This window comes from Hypomesus nipponensis, chromosome 2 (genome assembly GCF_054491055.1).
Source record: "Hypomesus nipponensis isolate SF chromosome 2, ASM5449105v1, whole genome shotgun sequence".
NCBI classification, from domain to species: domain Eukaryota; kingdom Metazoa; phylum Chordata; class Actinopteri; order Osmeriformes; family Osmeridae; genus Hypomesus; species Hypomesus nipponensis.
In genome coordinates, this window is record NC_140362.1 from 5,087,152 (window position 1) to 5,110,413 (window position 23,262).

General features: G+C 47.0%; 2 protein-coding genes across 2 annotated transcripts in view; one reads left to right on the top strand and one right to left on the bottom strand.

The window, feature by feature from the left end:
• Positions 1 to 2,792, bottom strand: part of creb5b (cAMP responsive element binding protein 5b) — a 42,363-nt gene extending 39,571 nt beyond the window's left edge. Inside the window, exons 1-3 of the mRNA XM_084703153.1 lie at positions 2,720 to 2,792; positions 2,039 to 2,132; positions 268 to 389 (exon numbers count right to left, since the gene is read on the bottom strand). Of these exons, the coding sequence (XP_084559279.1) occupies positions 268 to 389; positions 2,039 to 2,132; positions 2,720 to 2,773 (270 nt within the window). The 5' untranslated portion in view covers positions 2,774 to 2,792. The remainder of the gene's footprint in view (positions 1 to 267; positions 390 to 2,038; positions 2,133 to 2,719) is intronic.
• An 8,256-nt stretch (positions 2,793 to 11,048) lies between these two features.
• jazf1b (JAZF zinc finger 1b) lies at positions 11,049 to 21,821 on the top strand. Its single transcript, XM_084669222.1, has 5 exons — positions 11,049 to 11,279; positions 19,237 to 19,309; positions 19,918 to 20,120; positions 20,923 to 21,092; positions 21,617 to 21,821. The coding sequence occupies exons 1-5, from the start codon at positions 11,165 to 11,167 to the stop codon at positions 21,791 to 21,793; spliced, it is 738 nt and encodes a 245-aa protein (XP_084525348.1). The 5' UTR covers positions 11,049 to 11,164; the 3' UTR covers positions 21,794 to 21,821.
• The last annotated feature ends 1,441 nt before the right edge of the window (positions 21,822 to 23,262 follow it).

Here is a 23,262-nt window from a genome sequence, read left to right on the forward strand (position 1 = left end):
GACCCAGTGTACAGAACTCTACTGTGATCTGACCCAGTGTACAGCACTCTACTGTGATCTGACCCAGTGTACAGAACTCTACTGTGATCTGACCCAGTGTACAGAACTCTACTGTGATCTGACCCAGTGTACAGCACTCTACTGTGATCTGACCCAGTGTACAGCACTGTACTGTGATCTGACCCAGTGTACAGCACTCTACTGTGATCTGACCCAGTGTACAGCACTCTACTGTGTTCTGACCCAGTGTACAGCACTGTACTCTACCTGTTTGTTGTCTTCCTCCTCCTGGGCCTTGCGGAACTCCTGCTCGATGGAGCAGTCCAGCTCGCTGAACAGCCCCACCTCCTCACAGTTCTTCAGGAAGCGTGTTGGAGTGGGCGTCTGGTCTGGAACAGAGAGAGACAGGTTGGAACCCAACAACGGCTTCGAATTCAACACAGTTGGGACTGCAGCCTACAAAATCATTTGAACGTGAGTTTAAGGTTGAAGATGATACCGTGTTTTTCAACAACGTTCCCTGTGCTTTTAGACTGCTGTGATATGGAGCAAAAAGAATAGCAGACATTGGCATGGCTCTCCCCAGCCATTGTAGTTAACAAAGTCCAGATCCCACCAGGAAAGGGGGGCTCGTTTGTCAAGCCAGGTCCCCCAGCCCACCTTCAGAGGGGCACCAACTGGATCAGGTTTCCGATAGGCCGAGGTGAATTGAGGATCAAGTTCATTTCAAAGGCTAAAAGCATACTTTGACGTCTGTTTATCCATTCTGGCTAGACTGGGGATTGACTTCAAAACTTTCTTTGTGACCTGTAGGACCCAAAATACAGTTTTGACCAAAGGCAGTTCAGCTTTCCCCACAGTGTTGAAGTTGAAGTCTTCCATTAATAAAATCAGCAGAGCGCGGTGTCTGTTTTCACCACAGACGCGCTAACTCGAGGGGGATGTTAGAAGCAGTCCAACCGCGAACCAAAACAAGCTAAGTTGCTTTAGTGTCATAGATTTTTAAGGTAAAGGGCATGCGGTTATCAAATCGGTCTGGTTGACATGTTGAAGTTATGGTAAACCCCAAAGGGGAGTCCGACAGAAATGTGACTTATGGACATTGACTCTCCCAACCTGAGGGGCCAAGGTCCCAGTAAGAGAAACGATCGACCTGTACCTCAGAGAGGGAGGAACAAGGACACGCAGCCTAGAAATCCGATCTGGCTGTCCGCTGAGTGTAAATAATAAACAAGACACAATCTCAGCGACAGCAGCTTCGACGTTGCAACTCCACACACTGCTGCAGCTGCTCCTGCAGGGTCATGTCTAGGCACGAGGAGCATGGAATTATGGGGTGCCCTTGAGGTGATGCTTACAGGTGCGGTACACAATCTATAAATCTGATGCTTCTTTGAACTGTAGATCAATATGTCACCTGAGCCACTCCCTGCTCGCTCCCTGGGAATGAAACCACCCACCCTTCCTCTCCCTCCCTCCCTCCCTCCCCCTCTTTTCCTCTCCTCTGTCAGGGAAAGACTAATGCGGGGTCGAAGGACGAGAGGAAGTCGGCGAAACACAAAGGAGGTGAGGTGGAGAAATGCGGTCTTTGACAAAACATTTATCTTCACTTTAAAAAAAAGCCCCATTCATTTGGACGGTTATACATCATTGTCTCCTTGTCTACGTTGAGCTTAGCAGATTTAACGCCGGCTAAAGACAGGCTGCGGACCCAAGCTCAAGTATACCCTTCCATGCGCATGGACACTAGATCCACAGACAGCAGAGACGAGGAGAAGGCATCGACAGTAATCAAAGAGGGGTGGGTGAACATGACATGTCTTGATTTACATGACTGTAAATAGCTCAGTACAGATACACCATAAACCCAGTGGATGACAGACAGCACTGTGGGATGAGTTGACGTGGGACTTCATCCATGCCTGCAGAGGCGGGAGACCGCCCCAGAGCCCTCAGAGAGAAGCTACGAGGCGGCGCTGAACACGGTGTCAGGACGGTGCAGAGTAATGTTTGCCTAATCGATGAAGCCGTTTCTCACCTGATAGCATGTTGTCGTTCTTTATGGAGGGGAACTTCAGGGTCATCTCATGCTTGTGTCGGTGAATCATCAGATGGTCTTCGGTGGGGAACCGCTGGTGTGGAGGGGTGAATGGGATGGAACATGACAGATCAGCTCTCCAACATACACACACACACACATACACACACACACACACTGTTAAAAGCCTGCTTCGACACATGGATTTGCTTTGGGGGGGATTTAATATATTATAAAAACATTTCACATAAGAGCATTCTGCCAATATTGAATATACATAAATCAGTTTCAATGGTTTATGTAGTAAACCATTATTAATCTTCACCTTGGCTTTAAAGCCTTAAACCAAATGAATACAATGCAAATGTATTCTTTCTTCTTTTCTAACAAAAGAGTGACAGGGTTCCTTTTGATTCCATAACTATTTTAGAGTAATATATTTACACCTGCAGCAAAAAAGCCCCTTTATTTAAAGGTAGTGTTTCACTCCTGTCTGTGAGATTCTGTTTCGTCTTAATGTGTGAGGGAGCTTACTCCCTAGGCCTGCTCAATGTTCTCGTCTTCATGTTACATGCAAACACACGCACGCACACACACACACAAACGCAGGCATACACACACACGCACGAAGACACAAGCACACACACACGCACACCAGGCCTTGTGTCGACACCCACTCACCTGAGAACAGCCAGGAGCGCTGCACACGTACGGCCTTTCCTGCTCTGAGTTCATCACTCTTGCCGACTCCTCATAAAACTACAAACAAAAAAACAGGAGAAAAAGGAGGGAAGTTAATATTTTTCACCCCCCCCCCCCCCAGCAGATGCAGAAAACGACTTCATCCCTCTCATTGTGTCAACCGAGATGAAGCGGTTACGTCGTGCCTGAAAATAGCTCAACGGTTTGCTTTCAGTCATAAACATATAGTGTTCCCTGCCTGCAGTGGTCTGCACTCAGGTGTTTACAGTTGGAGGAAGTGACATCAAGGGCAGAGCTGTTAGGGCTGGGAGGCAGGGCCTGGCCGGGTCTCCATGACACTGGTGATTACTGACCCTCGGGTGTCAGACTGCCACAGCGTCTCAGCGAGAAGCCGTATCACTGACCACAGCGCAGCAGTGTCAGCTATCCATGTTGGAGAAGCACACAAGAGAGAGAGAGCCCTGGTCTCTCAGCACAGAGGTCACAGCAGCCAGTGGTCACTACCACAGGGCTTTGCTTGTTCAATGGTTACACTCAATAGGCATCTGCAAGAACACAAATCCTCTCTTTAAAATACAGGACAGTGTTTTTCTTACAGCATGTTAGACTGAATGCTAACTGTTATGCTTTACACTCTGGGCTCTCTCTCTCTCGGGCTCTCTCTCTCTCTCTCTCTCTCTCTCCTCCTTCTCCCCCTCTCCCCCTCTCCCCCTCTCCCCCTCTCCCCCTCTCCCCTCTCTCTCTCTCTCTCTCTCTCTCTCTCTCTCTCTCTCAGCAGGTTCCTGGGGATCTGATCCAATGGCGGGGGGAGGGGGGATATTTCCAGAGACAACGAAGCCCCAGGGTGTTGGTGGCTGATGCAGACGGCTGGGTGCTCTCCATGCCTCTGACCGGTCCCTCCACCTCGGCCTCATGCAACAGGCTATATACACAAAAGTGTCACTTGCCTATCCAATATTTGAATAAGTAAAAAATGTAAGATCAGGCCACACATGACGTCTTAAGCATGACTACTTTCATACATGATTTGCATGCGTGATTTTCTGACAAGTACAGACTATTTCCACTGGCACAGTCGAAACATTCAAATATTGGGTTAAGTTAACCAGGCCTGTTTTCCTTCCAGGCTATACTTCTGCTGCAGAGTCTGCTGGAAAGGGCCTGGACAGGGTCCCTCTGTCAGAGAGTGATGAGGGCTGCCACCTCCAACCCCCTCCCTGTCCCTAGGCTCCCAGGGCCCTCATCCTTCACCTGGTCTGTTTCACCACAACAAAGCCTCAGAGAGGAACAATGTTAAGACCACTCCATCTCTGAGCAGGGAAAACAGACAAGAAGTAATGATAATACTGAATTTTGCCGCTATTGATCCCAAACACAAGGACGCGTGGCATCCAAAGCATGGTTTTTCAGCGTCAACAAAAGGGTTGCTTTGTTTTTCATAGTGACTGACAACCTTCAGGACCCGTCACTGGATAGTTCTGTCAATATATCGAGGTCATGTTTTCACTCCTACTCACTCCTTCTGATTCGATCCCAGCAATCGCACCTAATTAAAAAAATGCTTGGTTCCCAAGCCTTTTAAAAACAATACAAATAAATCAACTTCTTGGGGCACTCCCCTGTTGTTATCACATAGATACATCCTCATTATTACAGGAACATAATATATTGCTTATTTTTACATTGTTTCCTTTCACCAAGACATACATAAAATCAGCACGTCCAGAAGGAAATTCAAACCATAAGACATATAAAACACTAAAACATGAGCTCCATATAAGGCAGGGTGAACGTTCCAAACGCTCAAGCCCCCTAACCCGACAGTGCTCAACGCCCTTTGCTTCAATGGGCCACTTGGCTCTCATTTGGCATAGATGTTTTAGTTTAGCAGAGGAAATTTGGTTACACTTTACATTAACTAGGTCCCGATGTGAGAGAGGGGAAGGATTAGGGTCCGGAGATCGGTTTCAAGAGGAACCAGGGAAGGAACTCTCCAGGTAGACCGCATATTAAAATTCAAACAGCATGGTGAGGTTACCGGGGTTTGGAGACGGGGGCGGCCAGGGTTACGGCAAGCACAAACTTGCGTTGCAACTCGAGTCCCTTCGACAGCGCAGGTTCAAGGTAGGACCACAGCGAGCCCCGAGGCAAGAAACACTGAGCTTTCCCACAACGCATTGCGTGAACCCCAGCTCATGCAGGCCTACACACACAGGACAAAAAGGCCCGGCAGAGGCAAGTCAGGCAACCCTCAATCAGTGTCAGTCGTCACGTCAGCCTTAGTGTGTCAACTCACATCGGCCACAGAGATATACAACTGCTCCAGCTTCACTAAGACTGACTGTTCTCTTCATACCTACAGCCGAGCTTACCAGGTTGCGAGGTCGATATGGCCCATGCAAATCTGAGTGCACTGTACAGATAATGTACCGTATCACCAGCAGCAATTAGCTTCGGGTCAAATCAGATCGATAACTGTGAAAAGAGGTTTTAGTCGGGTTTTTGTACCACTACTATTTAAGGTACGAGTTGTTTAATATTGAGCAGAACATTCAAGTTGTGATAGTTATAACAACTCCAACAATACAGTTCAATCAATCTTTTTCATTGGGATGGTCAAGGTCATCTGTGTAATTTAATAAGCACATAAAAATTTCAATTAGTCTGATTAAATTAATTCGTTTAAGAACTTTTGCTTTTATAATCATGACTACATAATAAATGTATTCCTGCATAACCACATTAATACTGCAAGAAAGAGCAGAGACAAATAATTTAGCTGACATAAAATTATCACTATAAGCCATTTTACAGACAAGCAATATTTTAGGAAGTATTTGAAGTTACATTTCATGATGAAACATAGAAACATAAGAAATCTAATGAAAATTGTGTTTAACTGTAAGTGATGAAATAATCATTAGTTCTACTACAGCTTTTGAAAAGTTTGCTTGTAGTATTGTTTCTTAAATTTTCAGTAGCCTATGGATTCTTAATTCAATCTCCTAAAACAGTCATGGCAACCAATGATCCAACTATTATACAGTTATCATCCTAAACCTCATCGAGGCTTTGTCAAATGATCATCCATTCTGCGATATTAAGCGAATAGTTTCTTGGTTGAAAACAAGTGGTTACCGTCATGTGAACACAAAGACAATAATATTAAAGCATCGTTTTCAGTCCGCGGGCACAAGTGTGCCTTGTCAGCACAAACCACTGAAACCTTCAATATCTCGTCGGTTAATCAAATACCGACTGGCCTGCAGAATGACGTAATTTTTTTTCTCTATTTAAAACGACAAAATGAATACTTAAGCAGTATGAAGCAACTAATTGTATTTCTTTTAAAAAATAAATAATGATACAGTACCGTGACCCATTATATCGTTCTTGAGATGACGGTAAAAGAATCCCGCAGCTCACCGAAAAGACGCAGAAGTCTAGACGGCGTCTACATTCACAGATGGGACAGGAGGAGAATTGTGCAAAAATATCTTAAGTTTTTTGTTCACAGTAAAAAATATATAAGTATAGCAGTCTAGAACATTTTAATTGTGAAGTCGCCAACTAACAGTTTAACTACGACTGTTAAATGATTGACTTTCTTATTTGTACATAGAACGGTGAACTGTCATTCGAATACGGTTCAATTCCACAACCCAGTGTGTTACTGTTACTTAGCGGGAGCAGGCTGCTTGACAGACCACGAGCACCGAGCTACACTTGCCTCTCCGCTGTGAACTTCAACAACAGTCAACAGCGTGGACTACGCGCGCGTCCAAATACTAGGCTGTTTTTCATGATGATGAGATGGAAACCAATGCATAAGAAGCAAATATCGAAGGAAAATAAAAAAAAGTATCTTCAAACCGCAATATGCACAAAGCTTAAAATTTGTAGGCTGAATAAATCTATTTAAATGCAATATAACTTGCCACTGTAGTTGTCACATCAACATCAGCTCACAACTAACGGTTTCCTAGTCTGACAGTACATACCCGCAATTTCAAAATAAACTGTGATAGTGGAACAACTTTAACTTACCAAACAAGTGTATAAAATGTGCAGCAGTCTCTCTGAAGGAACCACGTTGGACTGAGAAAAGATTACAATACATTCTATTTAGAGAAGCATTACCTCACCCCTAAGGTGACGTCACGTGGGATTCCTGAACTTCTAAATCATTGCGGTCCGGCTGTAGGCGGGGCAAGCGAGGAGGAGTTAGCAACAGTAGGGCCTACGGAGTGCTGGACTTATGGTGGGTGCGGTGCGGTGCGGCGCAAATCTTCCACTATCGAACTTGAGTCTGTAAGATGCATTTAGCAAAATGCAAGATTTTCACCGAAGTAGAGCAGGTAACATTCTAATATAAATGTAGCTTAGGTACAAAGCAGTGATCTGTTTGGAAATACTGACAATATGGCTATGCTGTTTTTAAGGGCTCGTATATACAAAGTACTTTTTAAATCTATAATAATGTCAGTCGCTAACTTTGTTAAATATGTAATATTTATTGATTTATTTTGTCACTTATCGAGTTTTCTGAATAATGGAAAATAAAAATATTATACTGTAAATAACCCTAATAATAAATGTATTAATATCATAAATAACTAAATCCCTAACCCTAATAAAAACTTGAGGTCATAAAATCATGGATGTTCAAAACAGGTATGCCCAACCATGTTCCTGGATCCACCAGTTGTAACTAAGTTCCATCCATGAACCAATTTACTGTATGTGTGAATCCAGTGCTCTAGGTTAAAGTTGGAGCAAAAACCAGCAAGACAGTATACTTTGGGAAACAGGATTGGACAGCCCTGCTCTACAAATATCCCAGAGCTGCCCTTGTCTATACGAGAGTACATGCCTTCTTAATAATGAACAATCAAACAGCCTTGAGTAAATAAATAATTGGTGGCATTATATGGACGTCTAAGTGTTGGATTTAAGAGATGCTGTTACAGGGACGAAGAAGTGTGATATTTGTCCTGCCGTAATTGCCAGGTAGAGGTAATTTGATGCAAGTGAAATCAAAGGACAGACAGAACATCACGGCACTCCATCAACCAAACAACTCTCTGCACTGCAACACATCCTTCCTCCAGCACCTCAAGATGTTTACGTCTAAGAGACTTTTATGCACGCATTAAAATGATTGACAAAGTACTGTACATCAGTAGATAGGCATATGCAGTTATGATGTGCTTGTCACTTGGATGATTACCATACGTCACTCATTGTCCCCTGCTTCTGACTTTGAGGTGGGCTACAGCATTCTCTAATTATATTGTTACATTTACAGAGCAATGCGTCATCTCCAGTCTGGTGTCATGCAGTGATGAGTAAGTGACAATGTCTGCAGGAAATAATCGTATTAATTCTGAAACCAGTTTGTTACAAGTTGGGTTGAAGCTTACAGGATGTGTGCTTTCCAGGAAAAAGCTGTCCATTCCAGTTCTAGAGAACCCCTGCCTTTGTACACTGGTGGCAAACTCTTTAAAAACCACCGTACATACATAGAGGACAAAGAAAACCTGTCTCAAAAGGTATCTTTTATCCAGCGTCTGACAGCTTGACAGTTCATGTAGTACACTGACATGTTGACTGTCAGCAACAGAGTCACCAGAACACAACCCTCTTTGTCAACTCAATAGACAAGAATTGTAAAGGAGCACGATGCAAACGTAAACGAGTCCTTCCTCCATACCCAATATTATTGATGTCTTGTTTTATTGCACATCAGTGGCTCCTGGAGTTGTACTGAGAGGAGCCATCCTGGTGGTCTGCTGGGGCTCAGTGTGACCCGTTAGTGGCGTCTAGGCGTGATTTCTGGGTCCACAGGCACCAGACGTGAAGCCTAGCTCCGGCTCAGGGATTAATGACTGTCTCCTCACACTGTGAGAGATGTTTACCGCCTGCCCAGCCAGTCGCACTAAGAGCTCTGTCACTGGAACGGTAACACGGCCTGGAAAGCTGCCATAACTCAGAAGCTCCTCCGTCTCTATCTCTTAACCTGGGCTTTAATCAACGTTTATGACATCCTTTTGTCCCTTTATTGCCAATATATTTCTCAACCAATCCAAATATTATGTTCCTGGAGAACTGGACTATTAATGGTAAAGAGACGGTATAGTTTGGGGGTCAGTGGCCCCCACTTAAAGAGATCTATCTTTACTGTAGCAGATGTTTTTTTCTTGTGCTCTACTTTTCCGCAGTGCTTTTGTACAAAAGGATCACCTTGGAGAGATGTTTATTATGCACGGCCAATGAGGCCAGGTTCCTCTCTGTTAGATCTTGTATGGAATGTTACTGTCTCTGTGTTTAGCACTTGCCGTACCTTCAGCAGGGATGGCTGTGCCTGCAGGGGTGGAAATGTTGAGACATCAGGCTTTATGCAATACCACATACCTACTCCATGTCCTTTATCGTGACTCCTAATGTCAATGAGGGCCTAAAGGCAGGCCAATTGGAATCGTCACCCATTGTTAGTTTGGCTTATCTGTTCTTATGGAGTGTTCTGTGCTATAAAGGAATTCCTAGGATGGGATTCATTAAGTATGTAGAGATATCAAGATATCACCATAGATCAGATGTGCTTGTATGTGTGAGTGAGATGGGGGGGGGGGCGCTGGGGTACTGTTTAACAACTACAATATGATGTCAACATTGAGAGTCTTCGGGGAAGCCTTATGGGTAATGAACAGGTAATGGTATCCAGGTACTCACATCATGATGTCATTAGCACGTTGCAATGGTTTGTTTTTGCTTGCAGTTTCAAGAGATCCAATTTCACGCGAGGACACATTGAAATTACTCCCTGCACTGCACAGTCAATATTTAAACTTGGTATATAAACTCTGAATGGCTCCTCTGCTTTGCTAACATGACATATTACAATTGATAAATAAACAAAGTAAGGATTTGGAATTAAAATAAATACTTCAATCCCAAGAGAGATGGGAGGGGGGGGGGTAGAGGGGTTGGGATTGGCAGGTTGGAAGGGAGGTTCTTTTCATCAGAAGGCTCTGTCCAGACCAGGCATGTTGGTTTGCTTGACTACGGTAGATAGATTAGTTGGGCGATGTCCACTAAGGGACTATGATTCAGTAAATGACATGGAAGTCTTTGAAATGTAATTCTCTGCACTGTGCACAGGTTGCTCGAGAGGGCCACTAAATCTGAAGTTCTGAAAATCACACATACATCTATGACCTCATCTGGTTTTATGAGCTATTATGAATTGAAGAGTAGTGATTAGTAGCAGCTTTGCTCATCAAGAAACAGCCATCAATAAATAGCTACGGATAGCCAGCGGCGGCCTTTCAAATGAAAGCCCTGGACTCTCTCAAACAGGGGTTCAGTGTGATGTCATGCTTTCTCAGTTATACGCCACACCGCTCCCCAGTAGGCCTACCCCTGGAAAAATAAAGTTTACCAGCGCTGGGTTGCCTGATCTGACACTGGGCTGGGCCTATGGAGGAGTCAGACATCTCACACACCAGCAGGCATAGAACCAAAGAACACCTATACTAATGCCAACAGTCATGGATAATTTGCCTTTTCCCCTCTCCCCTTCTCAATATAACGGGGATTGGTGGAAATTTATATATTTGGGGAAGAACAGAAAATATAATACCTAATTTTGACAACGTTATGAATGCAATACAGAGTTATACTTTGACTGTTTTATGAATTAGAAAAGGGTACACTTGTGTTTAGATACATTTTAAGATATTTAATCCTTCAAATCAGTTAGACTATGTCAGTTGGCATAGTTATTAACTGATTTATTCATGACAGTAGTTATAGATGTTCTTTACAATAATAACTATTTAGTAAAAAACAAAAAAACACACAAAAAAAATCTATATCGGGACGAACAGGTGAAGATTTGTCTCACTGAACGGTGGTTTCCCTTCTCTCGTTTTTTGGGCATACAGTGCCACACTGTGGCTATAGGCAATACTGAATGGACGGAACTAAATGAAAAAACTAATTTCCACAAATCATTCACTCATTGATACAATTGAGTGAGTTAAACAAAGTCACCAACAAAAATAACTTGTATAGGCTTACTTTATGGGGAAAATGCGTAATTATTTTCCAATTAATTAATCGAGAATCAAGATAAACATGGTGATAAATATCACGTAAACATCCAGGCTTCTGTTCATTCTCCCTTGTTACTGCAAGTCTGTCAGCATATGACGTTTTTGTCAGAATGCACACTGCTGTCTACTTTAAGTTCAACAGGTAATACGGATGATTACAGTTGCGCAAATACTTGGTCCCTCCTCTCCTCCGTCCTGCCTCGCAGAGTGTGCGGTTCCAGCTGCTGCCGCCGCTGTCTGCCTGCCTGCCGTCTGAACTGGCTTCTCTCTTCGCCGCCGCTCCCGCATATTCAATGCAGCAGAGACCATGACAGGCATCGCCGCTGCCTCCTTCTTCTCCAATATTTGCAGTTTCGGGGGCTGCGGACTTCACTTTGAATCCCTATCCGAACTTATCGTACACATTGAGGATAACCACATTGGTAAGCACCGTCGAACAGAAACAATCAGTGCCGCACATATACGCAATGGCTGGGGTTAGCACGAACCAGGGTAAAGTGGCTAGGTTAGCCGTCTACCAGCTACTTCCTGCGTCCTGGACAGCGCTGTTGCTAGGTGTGGTATCGATGGGACCTCTGCCTGTTTATTCGGTTTAGTTACGAGTGAATCTTCAAAAAGTACATATTTTCTATATTTGCAAGTTACATATATGCATATAGTGATTTAGGCACAAGTACTAATGCATTTAGTCTTTTACGCACGTAGCTGTCTCGAGCTTATGCTCGCTCAAACCATTGACTTCAATTCTGCGCTAGGCCCGTGGAAGCTACGCTGTGAGCGCTTGCTGAGTAGCGGAACACAATATAGGCGGAAAACTCGACTTTGTAAACAAAATTTGAGTTGTGAGGTGATAGAAGATACTAGTTTTACGTTACTTAACATTAATACATCAACGAGTTGTTGAGGATTATGCATTTGGAAGCTCTGACAAATGTTAAACCACTCCCCCCTGTTGAATGCGGTTCTGAGACTATTAGAATCAGATGCATCATAACCCATGGAATTTATTAATGACTCCTATTATAGGTATAGTATAATACTTGTATAAAACTGTATATGCTCCATGTAATATTCATCACATATTTATTATGTGACCCACTGTTTTTTTTTGGTCAAAATTGTCTTCATTTGAAGGGGAAACCATTTGACTCCAGACCAAAACTGCTATTCTAAGGAACAGTAAAGTGCATGGTATCTGAATCCGGGTAATTGTGTTTAGCAGTAACACTGTGTGTAAAATATTATCAAAAGATATAGCTTTCATATTAAAAAAGAAAGATTTCTTTCAGAACATTTCCTTGTGAATTCATGTGGCGTTTCTCACCCCCACCGTTGCAGAGAATAGATCAGTGGTCTTCAGCCCTGGTCCTCAGGGCCCCCTGTCCTGTTTGTTAGGTGTGTTGGATCCTTGCTCCAACACACCTGATTCAAACTAATAGTCGTTATCAGCCTTCTGCAGAGCCCGATACACCAGGCCTGCATGTGAATGTGGATCACCTTGCGTCTTGAATTGAATATTTATACATCTGGATATGGGTCACAAAAAAAACCTCCTTCTTGCACAGCAGGGTTGACAATGCTATCACCGCAGAGAGGGGCATGATAAGGTCAAATAACCTTCTCAAGTTCCCCTATTGGTTTGAGGTGTCCTGTGCCCCATAGGGCTAGAGGCTGCCTGGGGAGCCCCACAACATTTTGTGTGCAGAATAAGAAATCAGGTTAGGCCCAGATGAGTGACTTCCGTGAAAACATGACCATTCCTGTAGGAATGGTGGTCTTGTCTTTGTATAGTCGTATCTCTGCAACATATAGACCAGACCTCGGGCCCCAACCCACCAGGAATCAATCATGTCCCTTGTGTGAACCCTGAGCTTCAATCAGCTACGCCCCTGGGGAGCTTGTGTGGCAGCTAAGTCCAGATAAAACCCTGTCATTGGCTGGAATGCGGGGATCATGAATCGTGATTGGTGCATGCTTAGCAAACTGATAAGTCACCCTTGTTGTTACCATGGGGATGCGTAGGCCTGCTTTGGTGGTGCCGTGGCTAAACTCTTTGAGTCGATGATCGGTGTTGTATTGCATGGCAACAGCTCACTTATTGTTTTGGAATTGGACGTTGGTTTTGTGCGGTGGTGCTTTTCTCACGCAAGGCTTGACTTCCACACCGCCGTGTTTTGGTTGTGGTATTCGTACGTGCTGTTAAACAGCTGCCTGCAGAGGGGTTGGGTAATGAGTACTCCACCTGCTCTGAGAGCTGCAGCTGATGGTACCCCCTCCCCCGACCCCCCCCCCCCCGCGTCTACCTCCACCCAATCCCACCACTCGGCTAGTTAAGTCGTTCTGCAGAAGCACGTGCCGCTCTTTCAGAGCATGGGGGGTCAGGCGCTGGATGTGGGAGTGCAGGGATAGAGTGCATCTGGAATGCAGGAGTAGCCTATTCAAGTGCTTCTCTTAAGGTAGGCCTGAACAAGCCCTGACCTAATCATCTTGAATGTACTTGTAGAGGGAAAGGGAGAGAGGGGGGATCCGGAGGTAATTGAATATAAAGGGGTTTGCCTGCCTACAATGCTGTCCCTGTTACTGTAGACCCAGACTGGGAGTAAGGGTCAGTTGTCATGGTTTCCTCTTCTCTCCCATCAACTCTAAATCCAGAGCCATTGGAGTTCCTCACCTTTAACCTCTAGAATCACGCTTGTATACCACTGTACAAACACACTCAAAGCCTGAGCTACTGCAACCCTGCTAGTAACAGTGTTTTGTTACTTCTTCATTGCTTATGCTGCACAAGCAGGGCCTTGTTTCATGGACAAACGTCGTAGAGACATGCCTTTGTCCATGGTCCAGGGAGAGTTCCACTGTGTATCTCTGTCTGTCTGTGTGGGTGATGTGTGTCCAGTCAGGGGAGTGGAACAGAGGGAGCTGGGGGTCGCATTGATGTGACCAACAGAGGGAGCTGTAGCCTACCCTAGGATGTTGTCGGGCTGGTCTGGATGTAAGGATTTTGTACCAAGTACACCTGCCACTGAACAGGTACCATGTAATCCCACTGCAGACAAGGTGAGAATGAATCCGAGTTGTGAGGATCCCGAGAATATTTACGTTGTTTGTTCGTCACTAAGGGAGATTTTGTTCATGTAAATTCCATGGGATTAGTGCTGGAATATGAATAAATATGACCTCACCTTACAGGTTGAGAAAAAAATCCTGGAACACTGTCGGCCAATACCCTGTGCAGCTAACATACGCGATGGAGGTCAGACAGTTAAATGTTCAGTGAAGTAGAATATAACTCCTGTCACCCTTACTGTGAAAACAACTGCGACACTTCAGTGGCTCTCAAAAGTATGTGAGGAGTACACAGTAGATCCATTAAGGTCGATCCATCCAACTGTGTTGCACACACGCTCTCTGCAGTCAACAATTTCAAGCTGGTGTTGATGTCAACTGGGCCCAGCTGTCTCCCTTATTCTTTTCTGGTTGCATGACTTCCTCGATTTAATATCCTCTTCTTCCCTCAGAGTGAGAGCTGAACGTGTGTCCGAGGTGTTAGCCCAAGGAGGAACACTCCCAATGACTTATTGGGGAATAACGAGCCAATTAGTGCACCCCGAGTGGAAAAACAGTGTTGCCCCCACCTCTCGTGTCCCTGCTCTGCTGGCCTGTGCCCGCTTGCAGAAGTGCGAAATCTGGCGCGTTCTGCCAAGCGCCTGTGAAGCATAATTACAGAGAGTGCGCTTGATTTGGCCTCTCTTCCTCCTCATCTGGTGGCCTGCTGCTTAGAACACGTTCTCCTTTATAATTAGAGGCCCGGAAAACAAGCTCTGCATTCTTGTCCCCATATCCCCCCTCCAGCCTGCTCTGTGGGCTTCAGACCAGTAGGTGGCGCTGGATTGTTGTCTTTAGAGAGTTGTGGTAAGAGGAAACCTGTCTTTTGATCGTAATGCAGACTAGAACCATTAGATCTGCAGTTGTTTAGACAAGTTTGAGAGTGAACAGGGTTAGGGTTGGTTTTGTGCATTCTCTTAAACCTTGTCCTGGGAAACATTAGCTCATGTCTTCATATTGAGATTGATAGCAGACACATACATCTTAGGTTAAGACCAAATCATGTCTTTCCAAATAATTTGTATATTAAATGTAGGCCTTTTTGTTCAAAAAATAGATTAGGCCCCATCCTGTATTACTAATGCGATTCCATATTGCTTATCTAAATCTCACTGGGCTTTTTAAGAACAGGTGTAAATCAGACTTGGAAAGGGACCGGAAATCATGAAGGGATATCGATTTAAGACCCCCATGCCAACACACTCGGCCACTGGTTAGTGTGTTGTGTTGTGTGTAGGACAGAGTTTCTCCTCCAGTAGGTTCACGACCAGTGTTAAGCCATAGAGAGTCCCCATGGCCATGGTGTATGACTGTATGCAGGTCTACGTGTCCCTGGGCTGGGATAATGATGGTCTTTAGTGTCCAGGCCGGTTGGTTCCCTCTAACAATGGCTCAGTGTAGCTGCTCCACACAGGGGGCTCATTTAGGAGCTTTTGGAATGCACCCCCGAAATGTGAGCGGAAGTCATAAATTTGGGAAGCAGTAACTGGCGCCCCGTTCTGTGCACCTGGTGGACCTAATTACATTTCCCCATCCCCGACACCAGTTCCCCTGGCCCCGCCCCTGCTCCTGGGCTCCAGTGTGGGGAGGAGAGAAGCCGCTCAACACAGCAGCCTTTATGAGACAACCGGGCAGGCTGTGTTGATGTTGCATGCTTCACAACCAGGGTGTCTGGTTCGGTTTGGGGCCTATGCTCTGTGTGCGTGCGTGTGGGTCTGTGTTTGTGTGGTGTTTTAGTATGAGCCTGTGTCTGTTTAATGTATCTGGATTCATAACGGGTCCATCCAGCCTTGAGAACCAGGGGAGGAACAGGCAGGTCGAAGCAGGAGCCACAGTAGCACGCAGACAGGCCACAAGTCTGCCGCTGCTGTTGTTGCTTCCTGGACTCAAGTTTAATTTCCTCGGTGGAAGTCCTGCCTTAATCCATTCACTGTGCCACCATCCCAGGAAACGTTCCCTGCAGCTCGGCCCCGCCATAAACATGTCACCATGATGCTTGCCACTCTGCGCCACCCCACAGCGTGAGGGTGAGGGGGTGGCTGGGAAGGGGGTGAACAGGGGAGAGGAAGCGGGGAGGTGTGACCGTGTCTGGGGGAAGGAGGGAGTAATGAAGGGGTAGCAGGCGTCACTTCCCCCCCCCCCCCCTCCCCCCCCTTCTTGCCTCAGGAAGGTTTGGAGTGCGTAGTCCATCCCCTGTTTCCTGTCCCTGGGTGCTGGGCCCCATACAGACAGTGTGGTTGACATCATGTCTGTTTCATTATGACACGGGGGACAGTGAGCTTCCACGGCGACGATGAGCTATCTGAGAGCCGACACACTGGCAGGCTCCTCACAGGTTTATTAAAACGAGACCCACACAAACCCCCACACTCCTTCCCATCCTGAAGCTCAGGGTGGAGTCTGTCGATCGCAGCATCTCCGCATCAGATGCAGAGAACAAACATACTAATATCTCCCAGGAGCTTCTCGGCGGTCCAAAGACCACCGCAGTGGACCACCTGTGTGGATCGCTCAGAGGGACCCCCGTTCTCCTCTCCAGGGGGCCCAGACCCTGGTCCTAACGGGGGAGGTGGGGAGGGCTTGTGGGTCTGTGCCGGTGGCCCCAGCAGAGTGCTTGAGGCTCTGAGGGATTGGAGGTTTGGCTCCTGCCGGCCTCCCTGATCCCTGGCCCCCACCTGAGGTGTGTGTGATTTACAGTGTGTGGGAACAGATTGATCCGGAGCTAATTGAGCGGTCGGTGAGCAGCCTTCCCAGTCCCCCCCCCCCCCCCGTCACGCTGCCGCTCCTTTATGCTCATTAGTGATCTTAGGGAGGATTTCCCCTCTCTCCCATACACACAATCAATCCCCTCACAGAACTCTCAGCAGCACCTCCAAGTTTTGGCAGCCGAATTAATATGGTTATTAATGTGCGTGCCTTTATGTCTTTGTGCTTGTGAATGGGCGAGAGAGGAGGAACTGTGTGTGTGTGTGTGGGTGTGTGTGTGTGTGTGCGGTCCTCCTTCACACACGGTAAATCACGGCTAATGAAACACTTGGTCAGCAGTGGAGCCATGGGAGAAGCCCACCTGGCTACAGAGGTACCATACCTGTCAGAGCGAGCGCAGAGCAACCCCCACCACCACCCCTCAGCAGAATCCCTGGCCCTCCCTCCCCTCCCTCCCTCCCCCCAGCCGATCCGCCTGCCGGTGGGGTTTCCGTGGCTCGTAGTTTGGCCCGGGGTCTCCATGGTGCCGTAAACAAACAGCGGAGTGGTAGAGCCCGTGTTTTCGTTTAATCACGAGGTGTTAAAGTCTTACGGCTCCGGGCGCTGGCCAAAGCCCCGCGTTAGATCCACCATCGCCTCAGCTGGGGAGAAATGTGGACTTTTCATGTCCTCCAAAGAGTGTGGCTGAGGCGAAGGTGCTCAGGAGTCCCATAGCAGGGGGAGGATTCATTAGAGGTGCGATGAGGAGGGGAGCGCTTCTTTTGTATTCTCCTTATGGAGGGGTGCATCTGCAAACCATTATCTCGGTGGGGCTTCATTGTGTGAGTGTGGGAGAGTGTGTGTTATGCATGAGAGCGGCATGGAGAGATGACGGCAGGATTTGGACCAGCGCTTGATACCATTCCACGCCACACAAACACGGCACACACACACACGCGCGCGCCTCCACGCTGACATTTCCGTCCTCTCTCCAACTCTGGGAACACAGAAAGCTTTGGATCAGATGCTAAGATGGGAAGGAAGCAGCATGGCCTCAGCATGAGCCCAACCCATAGAGAGCGTTCACTGAAAAGAGTTCAAGTTTGAGAGAGGTTACAAGGTCACATCTCGTGTGAATCTAGGACGAGCACGTCGGTGATGTGATTCAAAGTGCTCTTGCCATAGGCTCCATGAATAAGTCATTCTGACCCTGAGGCAACTGTTTATTTTTGTCCTCACTCTGTTGTCAGCCTCCTCTACATTACATCAGAGTCGGAGTCAGATGGCTCAGCGGTTAGGGAATCGGGCTGGTAATCGGAAGGTTGCCGTCCTTGGGCAAGGCACTTCACCCTACTTGCCTCGGGGGGAATGTCCCTGTACTTACTGTAATCCGTAACGCTCTGGATAAGAGCGTCTGCTAAATGACTAAATGTAAATGTACATCACAGAATACAAGCCCTCGACACTGTTGTTAAGAATGATCATTTTGCCTGCATGCACCCATTAAGGATCATTTTGCCTGCATGCACCCATTAAGGATCATTTTGCCTGCATGCACCCATTAAGGATCATTTTGCCTGCATGTGTCTGAATATCATTGGTTTGTTTGTATCCTCATATTACGACGTGTTCATAATATACTGTAGCAATGCATGGACAGGGGATTATTGAATGTACCAGAATTGTTTCTGCTAGTGTTCCTCCCTGGTAGGCCACAGCTGGCAGAGATTATCTTAGCCACAGGGGGGCAGCACTGTCTTTGCATCCCGGCCCGAGACACCCGGCACAGCTGGTGAGTGGCAGAGGCAGAGGGGGGTTTTATGGAGCGTCTCCCTGCTCCCACATGCATGGCAGTGGGCAGGCTTTTTGAAGTGAGGCCTGGTTCACCTCAGGGTGTGGATCTTAGCCATTGTCGGGCTGCAGAGCGAGCCAAACGTCTGGAGCCCAGCATGGGAAAATGCAGTGTGTGTGTGTCGAGTGTGGTCTCCACGCTGCCAGTAGGGTGGCTGCACCGAGGGCCATTTAAAAACGGAACGAGGGAGCTTCAGAGAGAAACACGGCACCACGCGTTGCCTCGTTACGCAGTTTGAAGGCAAGACCCATTGCCTTCGAGTTGGAGAGATGTTTTATGAAAAAGTTCATGCCCAGACTCGAAAGAGACTGGATATGAGGTGGTTTGTGGAGAATCTCCAGCTCAGGACCAACTGCCGTCTAGACAGTTAATGACATCATGTCGTATTCCTAGTAGACCTGCTACGATCCAAAGGGCTACAGTGTCCCAATGTTCAACAGGGACCCTTGGACTGTCATAACAGGCGTTACAGTAGCAATGCCATGGCCCTCTGTTTTGTGTGTCCGTCTTGGTGTGGTGTAATTTGACTGCTGTCTCCCTCTCCCTCTCTCCCCCCTCTCTCTCTCCCTCTCTCCTCCCCTCTCTCTCTCCTTCTCTCCTCCCCTCTCTCTCTCCCTCTCTCTCCCTCTCTCCCCCTCTCTCTCTCCCTCTCTCCTCCCCTCTCTCTCTCCTTCTCTCCTCCCCTCTCTCTCTCCCTCTCTCTCCCCCTCTCTCCCTCCCCCTCTCTTCCTCCTCAGACACAGACCCTCGTCTTCTGGAGAAGCAGGAGCAGCAGCAGCCCACCTATGTTGCTCTCAGCTACATCAACAAGTGAGGACGAGCTTTCCCAACCCTCACAACACATCCCATAATACCTGGCCCTGGGAATGTCTGTCTCAATGTAGTGTGCTGCAAAGTTACTGTACAGTATCATGCTCTCCTTATGGATTTGATTACCACTTTGTTCCATGAGCAAATTTGCTTCGGTAGCCAGTCTCATCTGGTGTATTACTCCATATTAATTAGGTTAGCATATGGTAATTGGATTTTATAAGGCCCTGGGTCCTACAGAAATAGAGTTAGATGACATTGCAGTTTAACTGGCGCTGTCTTTGATATGGTGTGTGAATGGTGGGCAGCAGGCCTGCAGCAGGAACCAGAGAAGGAGAATCTCCCAGGGTCTACAAACACGTCTTGATGTGGTTTCTGCTTAATCTGTTAATTCCACTTTTGCTTTAACAATGTCTGTGTGAACATTTCATTTTTATGACATACATTCACCCCAAGACTTTACTGTCCATCGTAAAGTTCAGGTCCCGCATTTACCGTTGAAAATGGGAACGGCTTCAGTGAATGACGGCAACAGAACATGTGCTTTCCACCACCGGTCCAGGTCAGACCTTGGTCCTGAACAGCGTGAGTGTTCCTCGTCCTGACAGGTTCATGACGGACGCGGCGCGTCGGGAACACGAGAGCCTGAAGAAGAAGGTCCAGCCCAAGCTGTCCCTGTCCCTGACAGGGGGCAGTCTGTCCCAGAACAACGTGTCCACGCCTCCACGCCACAGCAGCGGCAACCTCACGCCCCCCGTCACCCCGCCCATCACCCCCTCCTCCTCCTCCTTCCGCAGTAGCACGCCCACGGGTAACTATGACAACTATGGCCCACCTGCCTCCCCCCCACGCTGCCTCAGTGTGGCAGCACAAGTCCTGCGAAAACTATAGTAACAGCCCTTTGACGCTTGTGTTACCATGGTAACAGCCCTTCACCGCTAGCATGACCATGGGAACAGCACGCACTCCTTGCGTGGTCGCCGTTGAGCCTGCTCTCACGACTGGGTAGTTTATCCACTGGGAATGCAGAGAAGCTGCATCCGGTCGGCCAGTATCACAGTGGTTATTTCACGCAGAACGACTTCCTGGTTGATGCTTGTTGTTTTCCCATGTTCTCAGACGGTTTAAGAATATTCAGCATTTTTGTTAATTGCCTTTTTCTTGTTTGTTTGGATCTTGTGGTTGTGAAGCTAAACCTGGTTACTACACTGATAGCTGACACAGCATTTACATGGAGTGTATTAACCTTAAGACCTGTTGAAATGGGCTGAATTCTTTCCCACAAACGAGCGTGTTTTGGGCGATCATCAATTGTGGGTTTAGTAACAAGGGAAATGCAGAATGTGGGAACTCTGCTTCAGAACACATGTGGATGAACGGGTTCCGAGGCTCTGCCTCTCTCTGCACAGCCCCAGAGAGTATAGCAGGGGCCCGTGCCAGACCTGGGGATATCTGTCTGATCAAGAAGAGTTTCTAAGAGGATTGAGGAAGTGTAAGCACACACAAGGCTCTGGTTCTAATCTCTGTGTGTGTGTGTGTGTGTGTGTGTGTGTGTGTGTGTGCGTGTGCGTGTGCGTGCGTGCGTGCGTGCGTCCGCGCTTGGCCCCATCCAGGCAGTGAGTACGACGAGGAGGAGGTGGACTACGAGGACTCGGACAGCGACGAGTCGTGGACCACGGAGAGCGCCATCAGCTCCGAGTCCATCCTCAGCTCCATGTGCATGGACGGAGGGGAGGAGAAGCCCTTCGCCTGCCCCGTGCCCGGCTGCAAGAAGCGATACAAGGTAGAAGCCACCTGCGAGCTCTTCCTGTCGATGCTACATCGCTCTATGCCGTTGCAAAGGTTTCGATAACGACCCGCGCCACGCCTCCATGTCGAAACTAGAAAGGAACCTAGATGTGGGGTAGAACCCGGATGAGACCGATGTCTGGGAGCAGGGTGTAGTTAGTTGGTTGAATGCGACTACATGTCAACATCCTTTAACGCGACACATACAGTCCACTTCAATGATTGCCTGTGTTTTACTAGATGTTTCCGTTTACATCTGGGGTGTGTGGTCAGGGTAAGTTAGGTGCAGCTTGAGAAAACGGTTCAGCTGATGTGAATTTCAGGGTTACGGTTGATGGCACACATATTGAAGTGACATATTGATGGCACACAGTGAAGCAGTTCTCTGGAAACGTCGCGGACGCTTCCAGAGAAGGACGAACGAGGTGGTCAGGTTGATGGCGTTGGGAGCACCAGTGTCCTGAAAGTGTCCTGTCCCGTGTTCCCTCCTCCTCCTCCCCCCCCCTCTCACCTGTGCAGAACGTGAACGGGATCAAGTACCACGCCAAGAACGGCCACAGAACGCAGATCCGCGTGCGCAAACCCTTCAGGTGCCGCTGCGGGAAGAGCTACAAGACGTCTCAGGGGCTCCGCCACCACACCATCAACTTCCACCCGCCCGTGTCCGCCGATATCATCCGCAAGATGCAGCAGTAGGGCGCCCGACCAACCCCAGCCCCCCACCCCAGCCCCCCACCCACCCGCCCCCCCAGCCCCCCCCCCCCCCCCCAGTCCTACCATCACCAGCAGTGGCAGAGTCCCTTTTAACACCCCTTTCCCCCCCACCACACCCCTCAACACATAGGCCCACTCACATATACAAAAATCTTTTTTTTCCTTCATCACACTACTCTTCTATGGCATGCTTTTAAATGTATTACTTTTCTCCCGATTTTTATTCGGGAATGTATCTCTGTAGTGTTCGGTTTTGTACTTTTGCACATTTAAGATATCATTCATCTTGTACTTTCGGACACACGGTGCTTATTGGTCAAACACGTTGCCGAGAAGGCCAAGTCCCTGACATGGAGGGAGGCGTGAATATGGAAAGATAGATACAAGACACAGTACAAATTGAGATTGTATGAGAAGAAAAATGACTGTAGAGTTAGCCGAGGAAGAAAAACGTAATTTCTCCATGGAAATCAAAGATCATCATCATCATTCAAACCACTTCTCTCATTTCGGCCCACTAGTAATACACTTTACTGCTGCAGTGACAATTCAAAGACAATGTTTGTAACCTACTACCCACTATATAGAAAATATATGATACTGGACATTTGTGTACAGTATATACATTCAGTGTATACATACCGTTTAGAAAATGCACTTTCATATTGAGATTTTGAAAATGCTTTGACAATTTCTTTACCAATTTGATCTGACAGAAGTGGAAGATCCTCCTATCTAGAAATCTTTTTTTTCTCAGAACTTTTTTTTTGTGTTGGCACCAAATGTTAATCTCAGGTGACAATTCGCCAACATTTCAGTCCCATAATCCTGCCCAACTAACAGGATCATGGAATCAGCTGTTATCGTTGTTCCCTGGAACTCCAGGACTGCTTCAAGAGTTCCAGAAGCCTTTCTTAGGGAGCTGATTGATCCTCTTCACCAGAATCTGGTGAGGGGTTTAAAGCACTTTCTAGTAACCTGTTGCCAACCAATTTGAATGGTTTATTGTTGGGTTGCCAATATCTTGGTCTGCGATGATATTTAGTCTCCGAGAGTAGCTCAAGGAACTCTGATGGTACTAGATGTTCCCCTCAATTTTAAGGGACGTTATTTTTTTTCACCAGACCTCCAGCATTTCCTGTTTGTTGTGAGATTATGTATATGGTTGCCTTGAACTGTAGACCACAGCATTCCAATCCAGTATATTTCTACAGCCTCGTGGAGACGATCCAAGGAGTTCAAGCCTAGCCTGTTCAAAACGTTCCTGTTAGACATTCTTATAAAGATAGACTGGTCCAGACTGTCTGCAATTCCTCCAGTGTAGACTACAGCCCAGTGCAGTCTCTAAAGACCTCTCCGAGAACAAGAGACCTCCTGTCGAGTTTGACACGCTTCCTTTTTATGACATCATTGAATACCTCCTGTTTGAGTGGAGCACATTACCAAGTCTT

What these genes read in the sequence shown, in the direction of transcription:
- jazf1b (XM_084669222.1), top strand. Translation starts at nt 11,165, where the DNA reads ATGACAGGCATCGCCGCTGCCTCCTTCTTCTCCAATATTTGCAGTTTC. An exon ending in CATTGAGGATAACCACATTG is followed by an intron (nt 11,280 to 19,236) that starts GTAAGCACCGTC and finishes CTTCCTCCTCAG; the next exon opens with ACACAGACCCTCGTCTTCTG. An exon ending in GCTCTCAGCTACATCAACAA is followed by an intron (nt 19,310 to 19,917) that starts GTGAGGACGAGC and finishes TCGTCCTGACAG; the next exon opens with GTTCATGACGGACGCGGCGC.